General features: G+C 36.4%; 1 protein-coding gene across 3 annotated transcripts in view; it reads right to left on the bottom strand.

Moving 5' to 3' along the window:
- The window catches only part of SANBR (SANT and BTB domain regulator of CSR), a 68,062-nt gene that overhangs the window by 25,082 nt on the left and 17,079 nt on the right, over positions 1-25,901 (bottom strand). For 2 of the 3 annotated variants that reach the window (XM_065891245.1, XM_065891244.1), the window contains exons 7-14: positions 24,145-24,231; positions 22,712-22,822; positions 19,370-19,493; positions 16,595-16,747; positions 4,260-4,405; positions 3,288-3,384; positions 2,278-2,310; positions 692-791 (exon numbers count right to left, since the gene is read on the bottom strand). In XM_065891245.1, the coding sequence (XP_065747317.1) occupies positions 692-791; positions 2,278-2,310; positions 3,288-3,384; positions 4,260-4,405; positions 16,595-16,747; positions 19,370-19,493; positions 22,712-22,822; positions 24,145-24,231 (851 nt within the window). The remainder of the gene's footprint in view (positions 1-691; positions 792-2,277; positions 2,311-3,287; positions 3,385-4,259; positions 4,406-16,594; positions 16,748-19,369; positions 19,494-22,711; positions 22,823-24,144; positions 24,232-25,901) is intronic. The other variant, XM_065891246.1, reaches the window with a different exon arrangement.

Below are 25,901 nucleotides of genomic sequence, written 5' to 3' on the forward strand. Positions count from 1 at the left end.
TTAAGACTCCGTGCTTCCACTGCAGGGGGCACGGGTTTGATCCCTGGTTGGGGAAACAAGATCCCACATGCCATGTGTCGGGGCCAAAAAAAGGAAAAAAGGAAAACAAAGATAACCCCGGTGGTTATGGGTTTATTGCCTTATATGACATTAATCAGTGTTGTATCTAATTTGCAATCTTTTTTTAACATTCTTTTTTCAAATGCCTACAAATACCTGAGCCTTCAAATGCTTAACCCTAACCCTAACTTTCCCTGCTATTTCTCTCACTAATGGGTTGAAAAATTTTGACACAAGTTCATTCTATAGGTGTATAAAGTTATGGTTTTAACTTAAAAAAATCATACTTTGATGACTATTATTTAATGCTTCATTTGAGTGTCACTTCAAATCATCTCAGGTACAATGAGATAGTCACACATTTTGAGAAACCCATTAGGTTACACCTGAAATGAAAACTTGGAGGGTTATTTCTTAGTATACAGCACTTTAAAAAAAAAATAACTTTATGAGTATTCTGTGTTAGTGTCAGGGTTAGGGAATCTTGATGAAGCCTCTATTATTTATTTTTTCCATGTTGTAACCTACCATGTAGACTTATAAAGCCAATTCTTCATCCCTTGCATTAAATCCTTTGGAATATACCCTCCTCATAAAAGTGAGACTTGATTTTTAACTTAGAAATCCATACTTTGTTTCTTGGATACTTCTTCTTCATCTCCAACTTCATCTTCAGTGACCTCGGACCCAGTGGTATATTCTTCTTCTTCTGAAAATAATGACTGCTGTTTCTGAATTGAAAAAACAAATACATTGTATTAAAACTGTATATTATCACATCACCAATGAATTCTTTCAAACACACTCATCTAAATTTATTTTGGATGAATGAGCCAAACAAGAACTGATAAAATGACCACTGTCTAGCACAACTTTCAGGAAATGGATGTAAGAATTTCTACATTTAGGACAAGATAGCATTACATTAAATATTTTAAAAATTTATTTCCTTCACAGATTCTAGCAGAGTGATGGGCACATTATAAGTACTCAGTATTTGTTGAACTGCACTTCTATCACTCAATTGAAAGTATTTTCCTTGATATTAAGATTAAATTATGGACTTCCCAGGTGGTCCAGTGGTAAAGAATACGCCTTCCAATGCAGGGGATGCGGGTTCGATCCCTGGTCAGGGAACTAAGATCCCACATGCCGTGGGGCAACTAAGCCCACATGACACAACTACTGAACTCGTGTGCCTTAACTAGAGAGCCTGCGTGCCGCAAACCAGAGACCACACTCTCTGGAACCCATGTGCCACAACTACAGAGCCCACGCACCCTGGAGCCTGTGTGCCACAACTAGAAAAGAGAAAAAAAAAAACCCACATGCCACAACTAGAGAAGCGTGCACAGCACAACGAAAAATCCCCTCATGACTCAACGAAGATCCCGCGTGCTGCAACTAAGACCTGATGCAGCCAAAAATAAATAAATAAAACTAAAAAAAAGATTAAACTAAAATACAATAATTGCCAATATGAATGTAGTCTCATAAACAAGTAAATGTGCACATTCTCTGGGTGAATGTGGTGCTGGATCATCTGAACGTATCGTCATCAGTTTCCTCCATCTATCTACCCTACTGTCTGTTATCACTGATACAAATTTCTATTCCATTCTTGTGAATACTGGTGGCAGATGGCATAGTAATGGCAAATAGGTAAAAAACAAAAAAAAATCAATAAATCAATCAAACAACCAAATAATTGGAACTTAATTGACATGTTGTTTTGTTCAATGTTCTAAATGTGACTTAAAAGTGACTTTAAAAAAGTCATTTAAGAAAACTTATGGGGCTTCCCTGGTGGCGCAGTGGTTGAGAGTCCACCTGCTGATGCAGGGGACACGGGTTCGTGCCCCAGTCCGGGAAGATCCCATATGCCGCGGAATGGCTGGGCCCGTGAGCCATGGCTGCTGAGCCTGCGCGTCCGGAGCCTGTGCTCCGCAATGGGAGAGGCCACAACAGTGAGAGGCCCGCATACGGCAAAAAAAAAAAAAAAAAAAAAAGAAAACTTATGGATTTTGCAGCTAGATAATGGAGTATGTGTCTGTTTTAAACATGACTTTTTAAGAAGTGCGAAATTACAGAAGCTGAAAAGGATGATATACGTTTAACTAAAATCTATAAAATTAGATACTCATGAGATTCTATTAAACTGAACTTTGATTTAGGAAGAAAGAGATTCATGAAAGTGAAATATAGTTGCTCACTTACCAGCTGCAGTGTCCAGTTTTTCAGTGATAAGAACTATAAAAAAGACAAAGGAATAAGAGATTCATATATCTCCATCTACCCAGATTGCAGCTCCTTATTTTCATATGGATATTGTAGAAGAGTTGGAAAAAGTTAAAAAAGTTCATTCCCTTCTAGGTTGAAACATAATTTTAAACTCATCTAAAAATGATATAGTACAATCTTTTGTATTCCCTGCCCAGAAAAAATGTGTATGTCTACAAAAAAGAAAAAAAAAAAAATCAACATTTCCTAGGGTCATTTCCAAAGGACAAGTAAATCACATATAGAGATAATATAATTTTATATTGTGAATTATTTCAATCACTTTTTAATGTTTATATTCTATTATAAATTAAGGAACCAGACTATATATGGATATTCAAGAAATCTAATTTGCTATTTTGTAAATAACTTATAAATAAATGTTAGTTATTAAACACAGCCATCTAAAGTTTATAATGCATTTTACATGGAATATTTCATTTTCTCAAGTAAATGCTACTTCAACTAACACAGACAGGAAGTTCACAGGCAAACAGAGACTCCCTGGCTGTTAGTAACGGGAATCAAAGGAATCAAAGCTTTCCAGTCACCTTGAAAATATCTCAGTTTTGAAACCCTGGAAAAACTAAATGCATTACTGAATACAATTAACAAAAAGAATTTCATACCAAAAAATGTTTACAGGACTAGGAGGGGATAAAATATCCCATTCATACTATCTTCATTTCTCAAATCATTATTTGTCCATAATAAACCCTGAAGACTATATTTTCCCCCAAATTTAAGTTGATTAATTATTAATTCTTTGAGTGCAAGGAATGCATCATCCTTATAGTCCTGTTAACTCAGCATAATACCTTGTTATGAGAGTTAATGCATATTAATGGAAAATTTCAGTATTAATTTAAACAGATCAAATTTCTGTCAAAAATTAAATATTATCAATTGTTTTTATAAATAAAGAATAAATGAAGCAAGATACTTACAGCATTGAGCTCCCCACTCTTGGGGCCCCATGGTGTATTTGGCTCCAGTAAAACATCACAGTCTAGACCCTTTTCATCACAAGGACCACCAAAATCACTTGAAAGGAAAAGACATTTTATGGAGAAGTGTTCAATTTAAGATTTATTTTTTGGCCTTGCTGCGCAGCATGCAGGATCTTAGTTGCCCAACCAGGGATCAAACCTGGGCCCTGCCAGTGAAAGTTGCCGAGTCCTAACCACTGGACCGCCAGGGAATTCCCCAATTTCTTAAGAATTTAAATGCAAACAATATCTTTTCTTATTGCAAATGTTTTATAAATTGCTCTTTAGAAATACAGTTCTTGAGTATAAAGGTATGCCACTTCAACATTTACATTTCTTAATGCATCTAGTGACTCCCCCAGCATAAGTCACTCCATATGGGGGGAGCACCACTATACTCCAAGCATTGTACCTGCCAGGTGGTGAAACAGGCTGCTATGGTGGATATTGCTTTGAGGACAGCTTTTATTAGAGAGTCCTCCTACCCCCAACCTGACAGCCTGTTGCAACTGTAAAATGATGGAAGTGACTTCATTAATTACTGAATCCAAGGAGTTCAAATTTATGCAAAGATAACCTCAACCATCAATTTTTTTTTCTAGTTCCATCAATTAGCTAAGATGGGCTTAAGTAACTTGGAAAAACATTTTTTAAATCCTCTAAAATTGGAGTGTGGGCCCCACCCTTTGAATCACCAGGAACTCCTATTATTAGTTTTTCTTCCCCTTGGACTTCCAGTATTTAGAGGTTTTTTTCCTACCAAATAAACATCTGCTTGCTCTTATTGTAAGCTAACATATAATTTCAGCTAGGCTTTCTGAAATAACGAAAACGACTGCCATTATTGATTTGGGGAGGTACTGGGGGGTAGAGGATTCCAGGATGCGAACCATTGAATAAAGCCGCAGTACACCATTTCCCCCACCTCACCTGACTGTATCTTTAGCAAAAGGCACAAGAATGATATCTTTGTGTTTCTGCAGATCATCCAGTATTCTGGCAGTTGGGCAGGACAGCAAATCTTCACCTTCACCTTGATCACGAAGAACAACCATGTGGTCCTTCACTTTACAACCCTGTCACGTAAAAGACTAAATTTGAGAGGTTGGTTCATTATAGAAACATTCCTTTAAAGACGACTGTATGTTTCTGTTCTTCTTTGCCCCGTCATACCATCCTACTAACACTTTTACACCTTTCTCAGTATCTCAAAAAATAATACTCATACAGAAAAGAGCATGAAACATAAATGTATACCTTAACAAATATCCATGTAACACTATCCACACTAAAAAACAGAATATTGCCAATACTCCAGGATTCCTCTTGGGCCCATTCCCAACCATAATTGCCTCCATCCTTCCCAAAGGATAACCTCTACCTCGACTTTTATGGTTCTCACTTTCTTGCTTATACCTTTTACCACTTAAGGATGTATTCCTAAACACTACAGTTTAGTTTGTCTCATTTGTATTTTTTTTTGAAATAAATTTATTTATTTATTGGCTGCATTGGGTCTTTGCTGCTGCACACGGGCTTTCTCTAGTTGTGGCGAACGGGGGCTACTCTCCGTTGTGGTGCGCAGGCTTCTCATTGCAGTGGCTTCTCTTGTTGCGGAGCACAGGATCTATGTGCACGGGCTTCAATAGTTGTGCACATGGGCTCAGTAGTTGTGGCTCGTGGGCTTTAGTGCTCAGGCTCAGTAGTTGTGGCCCATGGGCTTAGTTGCTCTGCGGCATGTGGGATCTTCCCGGATCAGGGCTCAAACCCATGTCCCCTGAATTGGCAGGCGGATTCTTAACCACTGCGCCACCAGGGAAGTCCCATCTCATTTGTTTTAATACTATGTTTTTGTGATTCAACCATGTTACTACATGTAACTAACATTTGCTTTAATGCCATTGTATGAATAATCACAATTTGCTTATCTATTCTACAGCTGGTGGATGGGTTATTTCCAGTTTGGAACTAGTCCAAGTAGTAGTATTATGAACATTCCTTAACATGTTTCCTGATGCACAAGTGCTCATGTATACCAAATTAAATTACTATCAGCAGTGTATAAGAGTTCTCATTATTCTATGTTCTTGATAACACTTGGTGAGACATTTTAATTGTAGTCATTCTGGTGAGCATGTAGTGGTATCTGTGGTTTTAATTTGCATTTCCCCAATTAAAAATGAGGTTGAGCTCCTTTTCATGTTTACTGAACAACAAGGAACTTTCTGGTGTGAAGTTCCTATTGTCGTTTTCTTATTAATTTGTACAAGTCAAAAAAATCTTAATATGAACCTTTTATGGATATGTGTTGCTAATATCTGGTCCCACTTGTGAGTTTGTCTCCTCAGTTTCAGTTTATTTAATGTAGTTAATGTACTTGAATTTAAAATTTCTCCCTTTATGGTATTATCTTTTAATAGCTTTATAAGTTTTTTATTCTTTTCTGGCCACCCTGCACGGCTTGCGGGATCTTAGCTCCCTGACTAGGGATCGAACCCGCTCCCTCGGCAGTAAGAGCATGAAGTCCTAACCACTGGACTGCCAGGGAATTCCCAGCTTTATTAGCTTTTGTTTCACATATAGGCTTTTTGGGGGGAATAGTTTGGGCTATTTTTTCCCCATTTTGATATCCCAATGTCCCGGTACCTCTCATTGGAAAGTCTATCCTTTGCCCACTGGTCTGTAACGTCACCTCTGTCACAGTAGCTAAGTAGCTTTGAGTACAAAGTACTCCAAGTATCTAAGTAGCTTTGAGTACAGACATTCCTTGGTATCTGTGGAGGATCGGTTCTAGGAGTCCCCGTATATACCAAAATCCACAGATTCAACTAACCGCAAATTATGTGGTACTGTACGTCTTTATTTTTTTTAATTCATGTATAAGTGGACCTACACAGTTCAAACCAGTGTTGTTCAAGGGTTAAATGTACTTCATTCTCTGCTACTGGTCCATCTGTTTAATCTTTGTCAGTATCACTCTGTCTTAATTACCTAAGACTTAAAATAAATTTTGATACTGAGCAGAGAAAGTACTTCTACCTTTGTGTTCTCTGAGAGTATCTTAGCTATTCTTGGCCCTTTGTATTTCCATAAATATTTCAGGATCAGCTTAGAAAAGTTCCTGATAAAAACCTGTTAGGATTTTTACTGAGATCGCATGGATCTATATAGGTCAGTTTGGTGAACATTTATATCTTTACAATATTGAGTCTGAATCCATGAACATGGTATAAAAATCCATTTTTTAGTTTCATTTTCTCTGAATAATGTTTTATGTTTTCTATATAGAGTTCTTATGTTTTATTTTATTAGATTTATTCCTAGGTACTTATTTTTGAGGCTACTGTAAGTGGTTTCTTTTTATAAATTTCATTTTCTAATCTCATTGGTTTATAGAAATACAATTGATTTTTGTAAATGATTTTTAATAGATCAATCTTAAATTCTTACTAATTCTAATGATTTGTCTATAGATTCTTCAGGGTTTTCTACATTCACAATTATCGTCTGCAAATTATGAGAGCTCCATTCAATCTCTATAACCTTTTAATATTTCTTTTTCTTGTGTTAATATACTGTTCAGGACCTCCAGATCAATTTGAATAGAAGTATGTTGACAATGAGCATCCTTATCATGCTCCCAATTTCAAAGGAAAATTTTTCTACATTTCACTATCAAGTGTAATATTTGCTGTAAGTCTTATATTATGTATCCTTTATTAGATTACATCATGTCCCTTTTATTTCCATTAGTAAGAATTTTAATTTTTGTTTCTGCTTTTTTATCATTCCACTCATTCCCTTCACACACATTAATTCAGAAGTTATACACCCTTCTATGCTTTTAGTGGTTACCCTAGAACTTATAACATGTATCCTCGACTTATCAAAGTCTAATTTAATACACTCCCTAATGCAAGACCTTTTAAACTCCATTTCATCACTCTCCCAACTTATAGGCTATTATTATGGGTTTTAATATTATACACTAAAATGTATAGTATATATCAATTATTTTAAAATTGTCTATATGATTAATGTAATTATACATTTATTAAAAACACACACATAAAGCATTACCACTATTGTTTTACCATTATTGCTTCATACAGCCAATGTTCATTTAGATTTACCAATATATTAATTTCTTTCTTTGGTCTTCATTCCTTCCTGTATCTTGAGAACATCCATTAGTATTTCCTTTTTTTTAAAAAAAAATTTTTTATTTATTTATTTTTATTTATTTGGCTGTACCAGGTCTTAGCTGCATCACGTGGGATCTTTGTTGCAGCATGTGGGATATGTTTAGTTGTGACACGTGGGCCCTTAGTTGCGGTATGTGGGATCTAGTTCCCTGACCAAGGATCGAACCCAGGCCCCCTGCATTGGGAGCGTGTAGTCTTAACCACTGGACCTCCAGGGAAGTCCCAGTATTTCCTTTTTAAAGCAGTTTGCTAGCTGCAAATTCTTTCAATTTTTATTTGCCTAAAAAATCTTTATTTTGCTTTCATTCTCAAAGGATATTTAAGGAAGGCACAGATTTTCTAGATTATTAACTATTTCTTTTGTCACACTGCAGACCTAGTAGAGGGGCTTCCCTGGTGGCGGAGTGGTTAAGAATCTGCCTGCCAATGCAGGGGACACGGGTTCGAGTCCTGGTCCGGGAAGATTCCACATGCCATGGAGCAACTACCGAACTGGCACTCTACAGTCCGCGAGCCACAACTACTGAGCCCACGCGCCTAGAGCCCGTGCTCCGCAACAAGAGAAGCCACCACAATGGGAAGATTGCGCACCACAACAGAGTAGCCCCCGCCCGCCACAACTAGAGGAAGCCCATGTGTAGCAACGAAGACCCAACACAGCCAAAAACAAACAAATAAATAAATAAATTTATAAAAACAAAACAAAACAAACAAAAAAGACCTAGTGGACTATACCTTGGCTTCCATTGCTATTGCTGAGATGTGAACTCTAATTATTGATTTTTTGAAGAGATTCTATACTTTTTCCCTCTGGTTGCTTTAAAAATGCTCTTTTTGTTTTCTGCAGTTTCATTATGATAGGTATGGGTATGATTTTTTTTTCCTGAAAGACATTCTTTTTTTAAACTAAAAAAATTTTTTTCTTCCAGTTTATTGAGATATAATTGACCTACAGCACTGCAGAAGTTTAAGGAATACAGCATAATGATTTGATTTACATACATTATTAAGTTATTATTGCAATAAGCTTAGTGAACATCCATCATCTCATATAGGTACGGAATTAAAGAAATAGAAGATTTTTTTCTCTTGGGACAAGAACTCTTAGGATTCACTCTCTTAACATTTATATATAACAGTTACATTTATCATGTTGTATATTACAGGATTTCTTATCTTATTGGGAGTCAATGAAATTCTTGAATCTATAAATTAATATCTCTCAATAATTCTGAAATATCTTAGCCATTATCTCTTCAAATTTTGCCTCTGATCCATTCTTTTTCTCTTCTAAGGGGAAACCCCATTAAAAACTTAGACCTTCTCACACAAAAACACAAATACTGTATGATTCCACAATAGAGGTAGTCAAACTCATAGAGACAAAGTAGAGTGGTGGTTGCCAGGAGGCAATGGGAATTGTTCATTAGGTAGAGAGTTTCAGCTTTGCAAGAGGAAAGAGTTCTGGAGATGGGCTGCACAACAGGAATATATTTAACGTTACCGAACTGTATGCTTAAAAAATGATGATGGGGACTTCCCTGGTGGTGCAGTGGTTAAGAATCCGCCTGCTAGTGCAGGGGACATGGGTTCGAGCCCTGCTCCGGGAAGATCCCACATGCCACGGAGCAACTAAGCGCGTGCGCCACAACTCCTGAGCCTGTGCTCTGAGCCACAACTACTGAGCCCACGTGCCACAACTACTGAAGCCCACGAGCCTAGAGCCCATGCTCTGCAACAAGAGAAGCCACTGCATTGAGAAACCCATGTACCACAACAAAGAGTAGCCCCCGCTCACTGCAACTTGAGAAAGCCCGTGCACAGCGACGGAGGCCCAATGCAACCAAAAAAAAAAAAAGGATGGCAAATTTATGTTATGTTTACTTTACAATTAAAAAATATTAGACATGTACTCTCTAGGTCTCTTACTTTCTTTTATATTTCTCATAATTTTGTCTGTCTGTGCTTCATTCCGGATAGTTTCTTCTGACTTTTATCTTTCATTTTACTAATTTTTCAGCTATAACTAAGTTGCTGTTAAATTTGCCACGGATCTTAAATTTGTTATTACGTTTTTCAGTAGTAGCATTTCTATTTGTTTTTATTTAAACTCTCTGTCACTTTAAAAAATATTTATTTATTTATTTGGCTGCGCTGGGTCTTAGTTGTGGCGTGTAGAATCTTTTCAGTTGCTGCATGCACGATATTTAGTTGCATGCATGTGAACTCTTTTTTTTTTTTTTAACATCTTTATTGGGGTATAATTGCTTTACAATGGTGTGTTAGTTTCTGATTTATAACAAAGTGAATCAGCTATACATATACATGTGCTCCCATGTGTCTTCCCTCTTGCGTCTCCCTCCCTCCCACTCTCCCCCTCCCACCCCTCCAGGCTGTCCCAAAGCCCCGAGCTAATATCCCTGTGCCTTGCGGCTGCTTCCCCCTAGCTATCCACCTTACTACGTTTGTCAGTGTGTATATGTCCATGACTCTCTCTCGCCCTGTCAAAACTCACCCTTCCCCCTCCCCATATCCTCAAGTCCGTTCTCCAGTAGGTCTGTGCCTCCACTCCTGTCCCATCCCCAGGTTCTTCATGACATTTTTTCCCCTTAAATTCCATATATATGTGTTAGCATACGGTATTTGTCTTTGTCTTTCTGACTTACTTCACTCTGTATGACAGACTCTAGGTCTATCCATCTCATTACAAATATCTCAATTTCATTTCTTTTTAAGGCTGAGTAATATTCCATTGTGTATATGTGCCACATCTTCTTTATCCATTCGTCCGATGATGGGCGCCCAGGTTCCTTCCATCTCCGGGCCGCATGTGAACTCTTAGTTGTGGCATGTGGGATCTAGTTCCGTGACCAGGGATCAAACCCAGGCCCCCTGCATTGGGAGCGTGGAGTCTTAGCTACTGGACCACCAGAAGCTAAGGGAAGTCCCTCTTTGTCACTTTCTATAGTTTATAATTCCCTGTCAAAAATTTCTGAACTTGGCTTCTATCAACTTAAACTAGTAATCTTATTATGTGTCAATAATTCCAATATGTGAGTTCTCTGTCATTTATTTTTGTTGTCTAAGTTCTGCTGTTCCCATTCTTGGTAACTTATTTTCATCTATGTCAGGTTATCTTTGTATGCTGAATATTTTGTTTAAAAATTTTTTTGTAGAAATAATTTGAGGTATACAATAATGTTCTCTTTCTTCAAAGAGGATGTTTACTGCTTTTGCCAGATGTCTGGGGACCATGGCAATCCAGGATTACCTTAATCCAAGTTCAGGGCCTGAATTTCTTAGGCTACCCAAATAAATCAAAACCAGGTTGCTATTCAATCAAGGGAAGGTTTGCTTCTCATTTCCTCTTATTTTCTTTGGGATACCAATACAAAGTGTAGGGCTGGGGATGTTATTCATTAATGTCCCCATTCTTGGCATCCTAACTACTGGACCTGATAGGCACCAAAAGCTCAGCCCAGACTCTCAGCTGTCTCTTTCAGTTTGGTCATCACCTCCAAGACAAAAATGGCCCTAAGTGCTGGCTCACTTCTTTGGGTTCCCATCATCTCTTATATCTTAACACTAATTCCCCATTAGCTCTTTGATGCTTTTAATATAATCTTTACAGTTATATTTCATACTTCTTTTTTTAGTTACCTTTTGATGGGAGGATTAGTCTGAATTACTTAGTCTGCCATTACTGGAAATATAACTCACCAAATGAGCTATTCATATTTCACTTAGTCTAAGAAATCACTTTAATCAATTTCCATGATGTTGCACACCAGACTTAAAATACAATTTAGCTGCTATTTATTCCTGAATCCTCTCACAATGAATGGAATATCAGTAGTCAATACAACCAGTAAATAGACAACAAAAAGCCAAAGAGATACAACTCTTAGAAATATTGTTCAAAGTGATATAAATGTGACAGTTAAAAGAGAAGCTTGACCATAAAGAAATGCAATGACTAAATCATGTTACTGCAAAACCATAACAATAATCATGAATTAATGCAATTATCTTGGGCCTATCAAAGCGAACCCCATTTTGCTTAAAGTCTCATGCCCCATTTAAATAGCTTTGTGTGAAAAGCATTATCTAAAACTTTAAACATGAACATGAACATTTTAAGGGTAACCTGTTTATTACTTCACCAATAAAATTTCTGACTAATCAAAACTGTTAATTGATCGTAAATATAACAAATTTCTTAATCCAGCTTAAATTTCATGATCCATCATTTTAATAACATCTATGGCTAATACTCCAAATTCCTTGCCCCTAAATTTCATTATACTCATCAAGATGAGCTCAAATACCTACTTTCTCTACGCCTGCACTCAAGCAGCTAAGGACTGCTGGAGAGAGTGATATAAAAAGGCATGTTGGATTTCACTGTAAATTCATGATCCATTCCATTTAATTAGATCCTAATTCCATTAGGGCTTTCAAACTGCCTAATAACCTACAAGATTTCTTTGGAAAATTCACTCTCCTGGTTTCCAAAAAGACTATTTCAAACCTTTGGTACTTCTTTCAAACCTTGGACCCTTCTCTCTTCTCCCTCATTCTTTTCTTTTTTAATAAAGAATTCTTTTATTTTTTTAGATTTATTTATTATTTATTTATTTATTTGTATTTGTATTTTTTGGCTGCCTCGGGTCTTAGTTGCTGCACTTGGGATCTTCGCTGTGGTGCGCAGGCTTCTCTCTAGTTATGGCGTGTGAGTTTTCTCTCTCTAGTTGTGGTGGGTGGGCTCCAGGGCACGTGGGCTCTGTAGTTTGCGGCACGCAGGCTCTAGTTGAGGTGCGTGAGCTCAGTAGTTGTGGCACGTGGGCTTAGCTGCCCTGCAGCATGTGGGTTCTTAGTTCCCTGACCAGGGATCAAACCCACCTCCCCTGCATTGTAAGGTGGATTCTTTACCACTGGACCACCAGGGAAGTCCCTTCCCCCTCATTCTTAGCAGATGACTTTACCTTCTACTTTACAGAGAACAGAAAAGATAATAGGTTAGAACAACTTATCATCCAAATGACAAAAACACAATTTTACTATTATCTGCAACCATCCTACTCTTCTCTCCTGTTATAATAGAGGGGCTGCCCTTCCTCCTCTCTAAACGAATACTGCCATATGTGCTTAAAATTGCACCTTATCCTGCCTCCTCATAAACCTTGTACTATCAATCTCTCCTCCTCAACTGGATCCTTCTTACTGACTTTTAAAAATGTCTCTCCTACAGTCTCTTCAGTAAGTGGTGCTGGGAAAACTGGACAGCTACATGTGAAAGAATGAAGTTAGGACATTCTCTAACACCATACACAAACATACACTCAAAATGGATTAAAAACCTACGTGTAAGGCCGGATACTATAAAACTCTTAGAGGAAAACATAAGCAGAACACTCCCTAACATAAATAGCAGCAATATCTTTTTTGATCTACCTCCTAGAGTAATGAAAATAAAAACAAAAATAAACAAATGGGACCTAATGAAACTTCAAAGCTTTTGCACAGCAAAGGAAGCCATAAACAAAACGAAAAGACAACCCACAGAATGGGAGAAGATATTTGCAAATGACGAGACCGACAAGGGACTAATCTCCCAAATATACAAACAGCTCATGCAGCTCAATATCAAAAAAAGCAAACAACCCAACCAAAAAATGGGCAGAAGTGTACACACTGCTGTATTTAAAATAGATAACCAACAACAAGGTCCTAATGTATAGCACAGGGAACTATATTCAATATCCTGTGACAAACCATAATGGAAAAGAATATAAAAAAAGAATGTATATATGTGTATAACTGAGTCACTTTGCTGTAGAGCAGAGATTGGTACAACATTGTAAATCAACTATACTTCAATTAAAAAAAAAGAAAGAAAGTAAAAATAAAATAGACAACCAACAAGAACCTACTGTATAGCACAGGGAACTGTGCTCAATATTCTGTAATAACCTAAATGGGAAAATAATTTGAAAAAGAATGGAAAAAATAAAAATATTTTTTAAAAAAAGAAAAAAATGGGTGGAAGATCTAAATAGACCTTTCTCCAAAAAAGACATACAGATGGCCAAAAAGCACATGAAAAGATGCTCAACATCACTAATTATCAGAGAAACACAAATCAAAACTACAATGAGGTATTACCTCACACAGGTCAGAATGCCCATCCTCAAAAAATCTACACACAATAAATGCTGGAGAGGATGTGGAGAAAATGGAACCCTCCTACACTGTTGGTGGCAATGTAAATTGGTACAACCATTATGGAGAGCAGTATGGAGGTTCCTTAAAAAACTAAATATAGAACTACCATATGACCCAGCAATCCCACTTGTGGGCATATACCCAGAGAAAAGCATAATTCGAAAAGATTACATGCACCCCAATGTTCATTGCAGCACTATTTACAATAGCCAAGACATGGAAGCAACCTAAATGTCCATCAAAAGACGAATGGATAAAGAAGATGTGGAATATTACTCAGCCATAAAAAAGAAGATAATGCCATTTGCAGCAACATAGATGGACCTAGAGATTGTCACACTGAGTGAAGTAAGTCAGACAGAGAAAGACAAATATCATATGGTACTGCTTATAAGTTGAATCTAAAAAAATGGTATAAATGAACTTATTTACGAAACAGAAATAGAGTCACAGATGTAGAAAACGGATATTGGGACTGACATATACACACTACTATATATAAAATAGATAACTAATAAGGACCTACTGTATAGCACAGGGAACTCTACTCAACACTCTGTAATGGGACTTTCCTGGTGGTCCAGTGGTTAAGATCCTGTGCTCCCAATGCAGGGGGCCTGTGTTCTATCCCTGGTCAGGGAGCTAGACCTCGCATGCTGCAACAAAGATCCTGCGTGCCACAACTAAAAGATCCCACATGCGGCAACGAAGATCCTGTGTGCTAAGACCCAGCACAGCCAAATAAATAAATATTAAAAAAACAAAACTCTGTAATGACCTATATGAGAAAAGAATCTAAAAAAGAGCAGATACATGTATATGCATAACTGATTCACTTTGCTATACACCTGAAACTAACACATTGTAAATCAACTATACTCCATTAAAAAAATTTTTTAAAAGACAGAAACAATAAATATCCATAACCTAATTACTGATCCATCTTCTTCCTTTCTCAAATTTCCCAAAAGAGTTGTTAATCACACTGTTTCCATTTGTTTTTCTTCTACTCACTCCTCAACCCATACTAATCTGGCTTCTGAATCTAGCACTCCATCAAAACAGTTCTTCGCACTTAAGAATTCCAGGTCACAAAAGACACATTTCTTTCATTATTTTATTTGACCTCTTAGCAATAACTGGCATCGTGGACACTCTCTCCATCTTCAAATACTGCTCCCTTGACTTTCATGACATTCTTGGTTTACTCTGTCCCCTCCTGATCATTCTCCTTTGCAGGATCATGCTTCTCTATCCAACCAATAAATGTTGGAGTTTCTCTAGGCTCTGTTGTAAACCCTCTGCTCTATGCTCACCTATACCTGCTGGCTTCAATTATCACTTATTTGCAAGACTTAGAAATTATTACCTATAGCCTACCCACTCTCTAAACACCAAAACCCACGTATCTAACACTCTTTGCCTGGTTATCTCATAAAGTACCTCAAACTCAAAATGTCCAAAACAGAACTCATGAGCTCCTCTCCAGACCTGATTCCTCTGTTGTTTTCCTCCTCAGTGAATAGCACCACCATCTATCCAGTAGCAGAAGCAAGAAACTGAGTCATCCTTGACTCTTCCAATCCCCTCTGTGAAATAATCCAATAGGTCAATTCGGTTTTATTTCCTAAATACTGAATTCATCCATTTCTCTTTGTCTCCACTGCCCTAGTCCAAGTCACTGTCATCTCCCTAAGACTACTCTGATAGTTCCCCTTGTACCTGACTCCACTGACTATTCCCTAAGCCGTTCTCCACACACAATTGATATTTTCAAAATCTGAAATAAAGAAGAAACTAAAGCACAGCCTAGGAGGTCCCACCCCTGCATGGCTGACACCTGCTGACCTCTCCAGCCCCATCTTCAGCCATGCATGTTTTTTTACAACAGGCACAGTTTCTTTCAGTCTCATTTACCCACTGTATTCCTTTTGGCCTTGCTGTTCTGACCAAAGGGGCTCTTTCCCTTCCTCTTTGCCTCACATACTCCTACCCACCCTTCAGATCTCTGTGCCAACTCCTTACGGAGGGAGGCTTTCCCTGATTTCAAGGTCCAGATCAAACCAGCCTATTACAGAAATTCTTCAAACATTCCTTTGCCTGCTTTTCCCCCCCTTTTGACATTATTGCCTGAACTGTAAGCTCCATGGAGGCAGAAACTACCCAGTTTTACACACTACTCTCTGCCTTGCACAGTCTGCGACACAACTTTGGCACTTCATAAATATTTACTGTATGGATGATGATGATGAAGACCTGAAGGTTCCTTTCGTCCATTCACGAAACTTAATTACATAACATTTTCAAGAATGTGAGTGATCAAGGACTCTAACCTAGAGCAATACTCATATATTGCACCAAGATATATGTGCAAGGATGTTCACTGCAACACTGTAATATTATTAATCTGGAAACAACCTAAATGTTCATCAATAGGAGACTGGTTAAATAAATTGTGAAATACGCAAAGCTTGGAGTATTACACAGCAGTTAATATTACACAGAATGATCACCTAATTATATTATTGAGTGAAAAAGGCAAACTAAAGAATAACATGAATAGTCTGATCCTATTTCCAGAATGAAAAACAACATATAGTTTGTGCCTGAAATGTATAAAACAAGGTCTGAAAGGAACTGTGAACAGTGGTTACCTCTAAGAAGAGATGTAGAATGAGGGAGTGGTGTGAAGAGACCATACTTACCTATGCATTGCTTTAAGTCTCTTCTACATGAATGTATATTTACATTTTAAAAACAATAAAAGAGGAAAAGACTTAAATACAAAGTGTTAGTGAGTGCTGTAATTACAAAAGGGCAACATTCAAAATTTACCTTTGTAAGCTGAGTGGGGTCAAACCGAAGAACCTTTTGGTTACAGCAGGGATAGATTCCAGTGCCAACAGAACTTAGCGAACTTCCTGCAGTAGGATAAATCACTGTTTCTGAGTGATACTGACAATGTGAAAACTCTATACACAGAAAAGCCTGAATAAAAGAAATACGTAAAATCAAGTATTATTCCCACAATGAAATTATACATCTCAAAAATACTTCACTCAAGACCACATACTGTATGTTCCATCACATAAAATGCACAGAAAAGGCAAATCTCTAGAGACACAAGGCAGATTTGTGGTTGCCTGGTGTTAAAAGTGAGACAGGGTTGGGGAATGGCAGCAAATGGACATGAGGGATCTTTCTGGGGTGATGGAAATGTACTAAAGTTGGATGGTGGTGATGGTTGCACAACTCTGTAAATTTATTAAAAATCAGTAAATTGTACACTTAAAGTGAGTGATTTTTATGGAACGTAATTATACCTCAGTAAAGCTATTAAAAAACAAAATCAAAAACACTAAGTTCAGATGAGTTAAATTGATCTTGATGTACATCTAATTTTATAATTGGCCAATCACATAAGAGGTTTTCCAATGGAAAAAATTAAATAAAAATTTGCCTCACTTATTCTTTGACATATTTTTTAAGGTAAATACTTAGCATCAGTATTAGTGACAACGATGGAGTAACCTTGAATCACTGGTGAAAATCTTATCGAAGTTTAATTGTAAAATTAATAGTCATGTTTCAGATACATTTATAAGCTGGTAAGATAATTTAAAGAAAATAAAAAGATCCTGAACACAAAAGCAAGAAAGGATAGTCTATAATTCAGAATTCTTAGTTGTTAGTTCTAATTATGATTTTCAAATAATAGATTTTAATTAAAATTTTCTGCATCTGATAAAAGCTATAAGGTGTACACTCAAAGTATTGTGCATACAAACTATTTTATGAGTTTATGAACTCTCCATAGTAAAATATTAAATATTATAAATCAAGACTTAATTTCCTATGAAGAAGAGAAAAAAATCCTTCAAATTTTCTACATTCTGACATGCTAAACAAGTCAGGTTTTAGAAGCCTGATATCCTTGATTATAAGCGACACTCCATTGTGGGGAGGACCACTACACAGCTATTAAGTTAAAAAAAAACAACAACACACCAAAAAACTAACCTGACAATATCAAGTGCTAGTGAAGATGTGGGGTAAGTGGAACTCCCATACATAGCTGGAAGGAATGCAAAGTGGTTCAGGAACTTTGGGAAACTGTTAGGCATGGTAAATGTTAAGCTTACATTTACCATCAATCCAGCGATCCTACTTCTAGGTAACTACCCAAGAGAAACATATTCACATGAAAGCCTGTAAGGGAATCTTTATAGATGCTTTCTTCATAATGGCCCCAAACTAGAAACACCTACAGTCCTTTGCTGGTAAGTGAATAAACATACTGGGATATATTCATATGATGGACTACTACCTAAGGCTAAAAAGGAACAAATTGATAGATACAAAAATGTGAATAAATTTCAAATCCATTTTCCTAAGTAAAAGAAGCTAGACTCAAAAAGCTAAAACTGGGCTTCCCTGGTGGCGCAGTAGTTGAGAGTCCGCCTGCTGATGCAGGGGACATGGGTTCGTGCCCCGGTCTGGGAAGATCCCACATGCCGCGGAGCAGCTGGGCCCGTGAGCCATGGCCGCTGAGACTGCGTGTCCGGAGCCCGGGCTCCGCAACAGGAGAGGCCACAACAGTGAGAGGGCCGCGTACCGCAAAAAAAATAAATAAATAAAAGCTAAAGCTGTATGATTCTATTTATATGACATTCTGGAAAAGTCAAAACTATAGAGACAGTAAACAGAACAGTGGTTGTCAGAGCCTGGGGTGGAAGAAGGAATTGACTAAAAACGGGCATGAGGGAATTTTTTAGGCTGACAGAAGTGGTCTATGCTTTGATTGTGATGGTAGTTACATGACTGTATGAGTTTGTCAAACCTCACAAAAGGATAAATTTTACTGTATGTAAATTATACTTCAATAAACCAAGGTTTTAAAAATTGTGGGGACATAGGGAGTCCACTGCTCTTCCTTCCTTCTACTGAAAATAATTACCCAAGTGAGAAAGGAAAAGAACTGGGGGCTGGGAGACCTGAGGGATTCAAAAAAATTTTATGTAGAACACTCTGGATTTATACATAAGACTAATTTGGAATGACTGCGACCAATAAAGATCTATTTATTCTAGAAAAGGATTTATTATAGGTACCTTCAAATAGCAAGCTTTCTTGTGCTTTTATGATAGACTTCATTTAGAAGAAAATGAACAAAACCTTTCTGGTAACACAATTATTTTAACAAGAAGGGCACATCTCATTAGTATCCTATCTGCAAGGGTGTTTCTGAATTTCTAAAGAAATTTATGGACTAACAGAGAAACAGTTTGGCTGGAAATAATGAAAGGCAGTGAGAATTCTGTTATCTTTTTTCCATTGAAAAAAATGTATTTGATCACTTAAAACCTGTTGGTTTTATAAAAATTCATCAAGTCATTGATTGTCTCAGCAATGGAAATAAAATAGAGGAAGAACCATAGTATGAGAAATGAAGTCAGATGCAAGCAATGTTTAACAGCACCATCGTTTTGACACTAGTTTCTTAAAAAGATGTCAGATATTGTACAAACACACCCTAATTAAACAGCATATATCAAAAGAGCCTGCTCTCAATGTTTGCAGAGCAGGATATTAAAAAAAGACAAAACTCACCTGATAACATCTTGAACAAGTTAGCCAGTTGACTGTTCCCCACAAGCGCCAATATACATCTCTCCAAGATTTTAATTCTTCAGAAAGACTATTCAAATACTCATGAACATCCCAAGTCTTATCTCTGGGGAAAAGAGCTTCAGTTGTTATATTATTTTACACACAAGCAATATAAACAATTTAGTTCAAACAAATATCTTAAAATCTGTGACATATTTCCAAGAACGTTCCCCAAAAGATGGCTGTGGAATGGACTACACTGAATGGTAGGTAAAATTTCATTTGGGAGTTTGTTTATTCTTTTTTTTTCCTGTGGACAACAGAAAAAGTTGTGACAGACTGAATGCCAAATTATTTTACTATGCTAGATAAAGCATTATAAATTAAATATAGTTTGAGCAGGCTCACAGTTGGAACTTAGGATTATGTTGCTAAATGGAACCTTTTATTCTAATTGTACATACTATAAAATAAGTATTAATTATTGGTGATTCTAAACATTCCATTAATGTATTAGTTCTTTATATTATTTTCACAAGGCATTTTCTAGTAGTTGAGTAATAAAGTAATGAAAAAGCAGGTCTTGGTAATAACACATTTGTAAGTTATGTGATATAAACTTATAAAAAAACAGGCAAGGCTTATAACTCCATTTGCTATGGTCATATGTAACAGGTTCCTATTATTGTCTAAGTCCCCAATCTTTCTGAACTTTTGTTAGTTTTGTCCTTAGTTCAATAAATAACAAAATGCCATCATGTTATTAGAAATTACATGTTTTAGGTTAAAGACATTTTTGAAAAATGTCATCCACAAATGATTTGCAGGAAAATACTTTGAATAAAACAACAAAACTGAATGTCGAAGTTAATATCCATTTATTCACATAGTAATATTAATAGTTATTGCTGTCAAAATGGAAGTAATTTTCAAAAGGTAAATCAAGTCTCAAGATAAAAAAGTATAAACTTTGATAAAGGAGGCAAGGATATACAATGGAGAAAAGACAGTCTCTTCAATAAGTGGTGCTGGGAAAACTGGACAGCTACATGTGAAAGAATGAAATTAGAACACTCCCTAACACCATACACAAAAATAAACTCAAAATGGATTAAAGACCTAAATGTAAGACCAGACACTATAAAATTCTTACAGGAAAGCATAGGAAGAACACTCTTTGACATAAATCACAGCGAGATCTTTTTTGATCGACCTCCTAGAGTAATGGAAATAAAAACAAAAATAAACAAATGGGACCTAATGAAACCTCAAAGCTTTTGCACAGCAAAGGAAACCATAAACAAGACGAAAAGACAACCCTCAGAATGGGAGAAAATATTTGCAAACGAATCAACGGACAAAGGATTAATCTCCAAAATATATAAATAGCTCATGCAGCTCAATATTAGAAAAGCAAACAACCCAATCCAAAAATGGGCAGAAGACCTAAATAGACATTTCTCCAAAGAAGACATACAGATTGCCAAAAAGCACATGAAAAGCTCAACATAATAATTAGTGATGCTCAACATCACCAATTATTAGAGAAATGCAAATCAAAACTACAATGAGGTATCACCTCACACCTGTTAGAATGAGCATCATCAGAAAATCTACAAACAACAAATGCTGGAGAGGGTGTGGAGAAAAGGGAACCCTCTTGCACTGTTGGTGGGAATGTAAATTGATAGAGTCACTATGGAGAACAGTATGCAGGTTCCTTTAAAAACTAAAAATAGAATTACCATATGACCCAGCAATCCCACTACTAGGCATATACCCAGAGAAAAGCATAATTCAAAAAGACACATGCACCCCAATGTTCATTGCAGCACTATTGACAATAGCCAGGTCATGGAAGCAACCTAAATGCCCATCGACAGACGAATGGATAAAGAAGATGTGGTACATATATACAATGGAATATTACTCAGCCATAAAAAGGAACGAAATTGGGTCATTTGTTGAGACATGGATGGATCTAGAAACTGTCATACAGAGTAAAGTGAGTCAGGAAGAGAAAAACAAATATCGTATATTAACGCATGTATGTGGAACCTAGAAAAATGGTACAGATGAACCGGTTTGCAGGGCAGAAGTTGAGACACAGATGTAGAGAACAAATGTATGCACACCAAGGGGAGAAAGCCGCGGGGAGGGTGGGGATGGTGGTGTGATGAATTGGGCGATTGGGGTTAACATGTACACTGATGTGTATAAAATTGATGACGAATAAGAACCTGCTGTATTAAAAAAAAATCCCAAGTGCTTATAATAACTAATGTATATTCCCTTTATTATATGGAGAGAAAAATGAAATATTTTAATGTTGACTGTGCTATTATTAACACTAGGGTCAAATGTCATGTGTTTCTCTGGGTTTCTGTTTTAATGTTTAAAATATGAAATCTAACATTTGTAGGGTTTTTTCTTTAGTAAAAGTACTGTACATTTTTAATATAGGAAAAAAAGCAAACGAAAATCATCCATAATACTATCACTCAAAGGTAAAACCACAGTTAACATTTTAGTGAACATGTTTCTAGTTCTGTTTTATAACCTGTTTTTTTCTTATTTAATTTACCACTAACAATTTTCTGTTTGAGTATATACTCTTTTACATTCTCAAAGGCTGCACATTAAGAATTGATTAGATGTTTTATATAGATATACTATTTTATGGATATATCTTAGTTCACTTAATCATTTGAGTGTTTTTTTTACTTTTTCTTATTTATATAGAGCAATAAATGTCCTTATTAAGTGCTTTCACAAATCAACATTACCTCTCTGAATAAATTCCTAGCAGTAGGATACTGTCAGAGAATATACATATATATTTTAAAGTTTTTGTTATCCTGAGACATTATACCGATTTATAACACTCTCTCCCTACTCCCCAACTCAGGATGAGAACCAGTTTTTTTTTTTTTTTTTTGAGAACCAGTTTTGAACTTAAAGGGGAATTAAAAAGGACGATGCATTAATGGAATACTGACAAAGTATGAAGAATAAATTACAAAAAAATCCAATTTTAAAGACAATTTGCATCACTCACCAAAATTTATCTGAAAGTAAATTTGGTTGTCTTCTCAAAAACACTTATATAATAGATAACTAAAATGTTAGTGAAAAGAAATCATTTTAATGGCACTGATCAGAATATCTTTCAAGATAAAATAAAGCTTTTACAACAACTTTGTTTTGAAAGTAGCATCTTTCTAAATCAAAGTTGGATCATTGCAGAAAAGATAGTATCCTATTCCTTATAAGAGTAGTTTTGCTTTTAATAAATACACTATTAATTCACATTTAAAAAGCTGTATTTTATTTTCACTACACCTTATATGAATGTAGATAATATTTCCATGTTGATCCACATTGATTTTTCCAGGAATGCAAGGAATTCTTCTTTCTGTTTCTTTTGTTAAAAGTTTCTTACACAAACAGCATCTATAACACAAAGATACAATCAAAAAAAACAAACAACCCGATTAAAAAATGGGCAGAGGAACTGAATTGACATTTCTCCAAAGAGGAAATACAGATGGTCAAAAGGCACATGAAAAGATGTTCAACATCTAATCATCAGGGAAATGAAAATCAAGACCACAACGAGATATCACCTCACATCCATCAGAATGGATATCATCAAAAAGAACATAAATAACAAATGTTGGCAAGGATGTGGAGAAAAGGGAACCCCTGTACATTGTTAGTGGGAATGTAAATTCATGCTGCCACTGTGGAAACAGTACGGAGGTTTCTCAAAAAACTAAAAATAGAACTACCATATGACCCAGCAATTCTACTCCTGGGTATATATCCAAAAAAACCCCCAAAAAACTAATTTAAAAAGATACATGCACCCCCGCAATGTTCATAGCAGCATTATTTGTAATAGCCAAGATACGTAAGCAACCTAAGTTCCATCAACAGATGAATGGATAAAGAAGATGTGGTATACACACACACACACACACACACACACACACACACACACACACACACACAGGAATATTACTCAGCCATAAAAAATGAAATTTTGTCATTTGCAGTAACATACATAGACTTGGAGGGCATTATGCTAAGTGAAATAAGTCAGACAGAGAAAGACAAATGCTATATGTTATCACTCATATGTGGAATCTAAAAAATACAACAAACTAGTGAATATAACAAAAAGGAAGCAGACTCACAGATACAGAGAACAGACTAGTGGTTACCAGTGGGGAGAGGGTAGGGAGGGGCAAAATAGAGGTGGGGGAGTGGGAGATACAAACTATTGGGTATAAGATAGGCTCAAGGATGTATTGTACAACACAAGGAATATAGCCAATATTGTGTAATAACTGTAAATGGAAAGTAAACTTTAAAAATTGTATAAAAAATTTGGGACTTCCCTGGTGGTCCAGTGGGTAAGACTTCACGCTCCCAATGCAGGGGGCCCAGGTTCGATCCCTGGTCAGAGAACTAGATCTCGCAGGCATGCCACAACTAAGAGTTCACATGCTGCAACTGAAGAAGTCTGCATGCCACAACTAAAGGATCCTTCATGCTGCAACTAAAGATCCTGTGTGCCACAACTAAGACCGGGTGCAGCCAAAATAAATAAATATTTAAAAAATAAAATAAAAATTGTATTAAAATTTTAAAAATTAAAAAACAACAAAAAAGAAGATACGAAAACATCCAAGAAGAAAATTTCAAATGTAGTAAAATTAAAGAATTTAGCTGCATTATATAGCATACCAAAGAAAACCATATCACTGTACCTGTATAATGTTGCTGCATTATTCTGAGAATCTGGATTCAAGTATTCTGGATCAAACAGTCTCTCAATCTTCTTACAAAAAAGTTTACTATTAAGAACAAATGACCAACAATTAATTTTTTATATCTACTTTATTAAAGTTACTTGATAGTGATGAAAATAAACACTGACCTATCTGCACATGTAGAAAATAAGACTAATAAATCCTTAGAGAGCCCTTCCTTGGGAATTTATAATAAATATTTAGTGTTCTAAGTAAATAAACCTACTAATGAGAACTGCCTGATCAAGAATCCATTTTCACAAGAAAAATGAGACAGATGGATATCTACCCCTCTTTCAGTCCTTTGTTAAGGAATATTCAAGACCGAGGATTTTGGAAAGTTAACAATCCTGGGTCTATCAATAATTTGGTATGTGATCTTTGGCAACTTAACATCTTTGAACCTTATTTTCTCCCTCTATGAAATGGGGTTAGTTATTTCAAATGCATAAGATTTTATGAGGGTTAAATGAGATAGTCTTTTAAAGAGTGCCAGACAGTATTAAACATTCAATAAATGTTAATACTTTATTACTATGCATAATATAATAATGTTCTGCATGAACTTTAAGTCTTCTAAGTATGTCATTAATTCCAAGTGTACACCCTGACTGTCTCCATTTTCTCTCAAGTAATGACTGCTATTAAAGGCCAATCTGGATTTAGGATCCTGATTCCATTTTCAAGTATTTAGCTCTTGGATAATTCCCCTGTGTCTCATTCCCCTTAAGGACTAAACTCTTAGATAATTCCCTGCACTATCAATTTCTCCCACTATAAGGAATCATCCTGATCAGCATATATAAATATAATCTAGTATCTCCCTTCTTTAAAAAAAAATCATTTCTTGAGCCTACCTATCTATAATAGCTACTGCTGAATTTTTCTGCAATCATTCAGAGCAAAACATCTGGAAAAAAGCTGTTTAAATCCAACTGGCCACATTTCTGTTCTCATCTTACCCTACAGGGTAGCAGCATTCCACACATTTGACCACTTAATCACTTTCTCCTTTTTGAAACCCTCTTTCCTTTTGCCTTCCCTTTGACCCCCGGCTCCTCCTTCTCAGGCTCCTCACTGGCTCCTCCCTTGTTGAACCTCCAAATGTTGGACAGTCTTTATCAATACTCTCTTGCTAACAATTAGAAAATAAAATAAATAAAAATAGCTTTTACAATAGCACCAAAAAATTCAAATGCCTAGGAATAAATTTAGTTAAAAAAGGAAAAGTATCTCTCACTAAAAACTATAAAACATTGCTAAAATAAATGGAGGGTTATACCGTGTTCATGAACTGAAAGACTCAATATTATTAAGATGTCTCTTTCCAAATCTACAGGTTGAATATTAACCCTCAAATCTGCAGGGTTGTGTGTGTGTACGAGAGGGAAAGAAGAGAAAATGGGCAGGCTGATTATAAAATTCATACGGAAATGCAAAGTATACAAAATGACCAAGACAGGGCTTCCCTGGTGGTGCAGTGGGTGAGTCTGCCTGCCGATGCAGGGGACACGGGTTCGTGCCCTGGTCTGGGAAGATCCCACATCCCGCGGAGCGGCTAGGCCCCTGAGCCATGGCCGCTGAGCCTGTGCATCCAGAGCCTGTGCTCCGCAACGGGAGAGGCCACAACAGTGACAAGCCCGCGTACCGCAAAAAAAAAAAAAAAAAAAAAAAATGACCAAGACATCAATCTTGAAGGAAGGCAAAGCTGGAGA

This window comes from Phocoena phocoena, chromosome 14 (genome assembly GCF_963924675.1).
Source record: "Phocoena phocoena chromosome 14, mPhoPho1.1, whole genome shotgun sequence".
Lineage (NCBI taxonomy): Eukaryota > Metazoa > Chordata > Mammalia > Artiodactyla > Phocoenidae > Phocoena > Phocoena phocoena.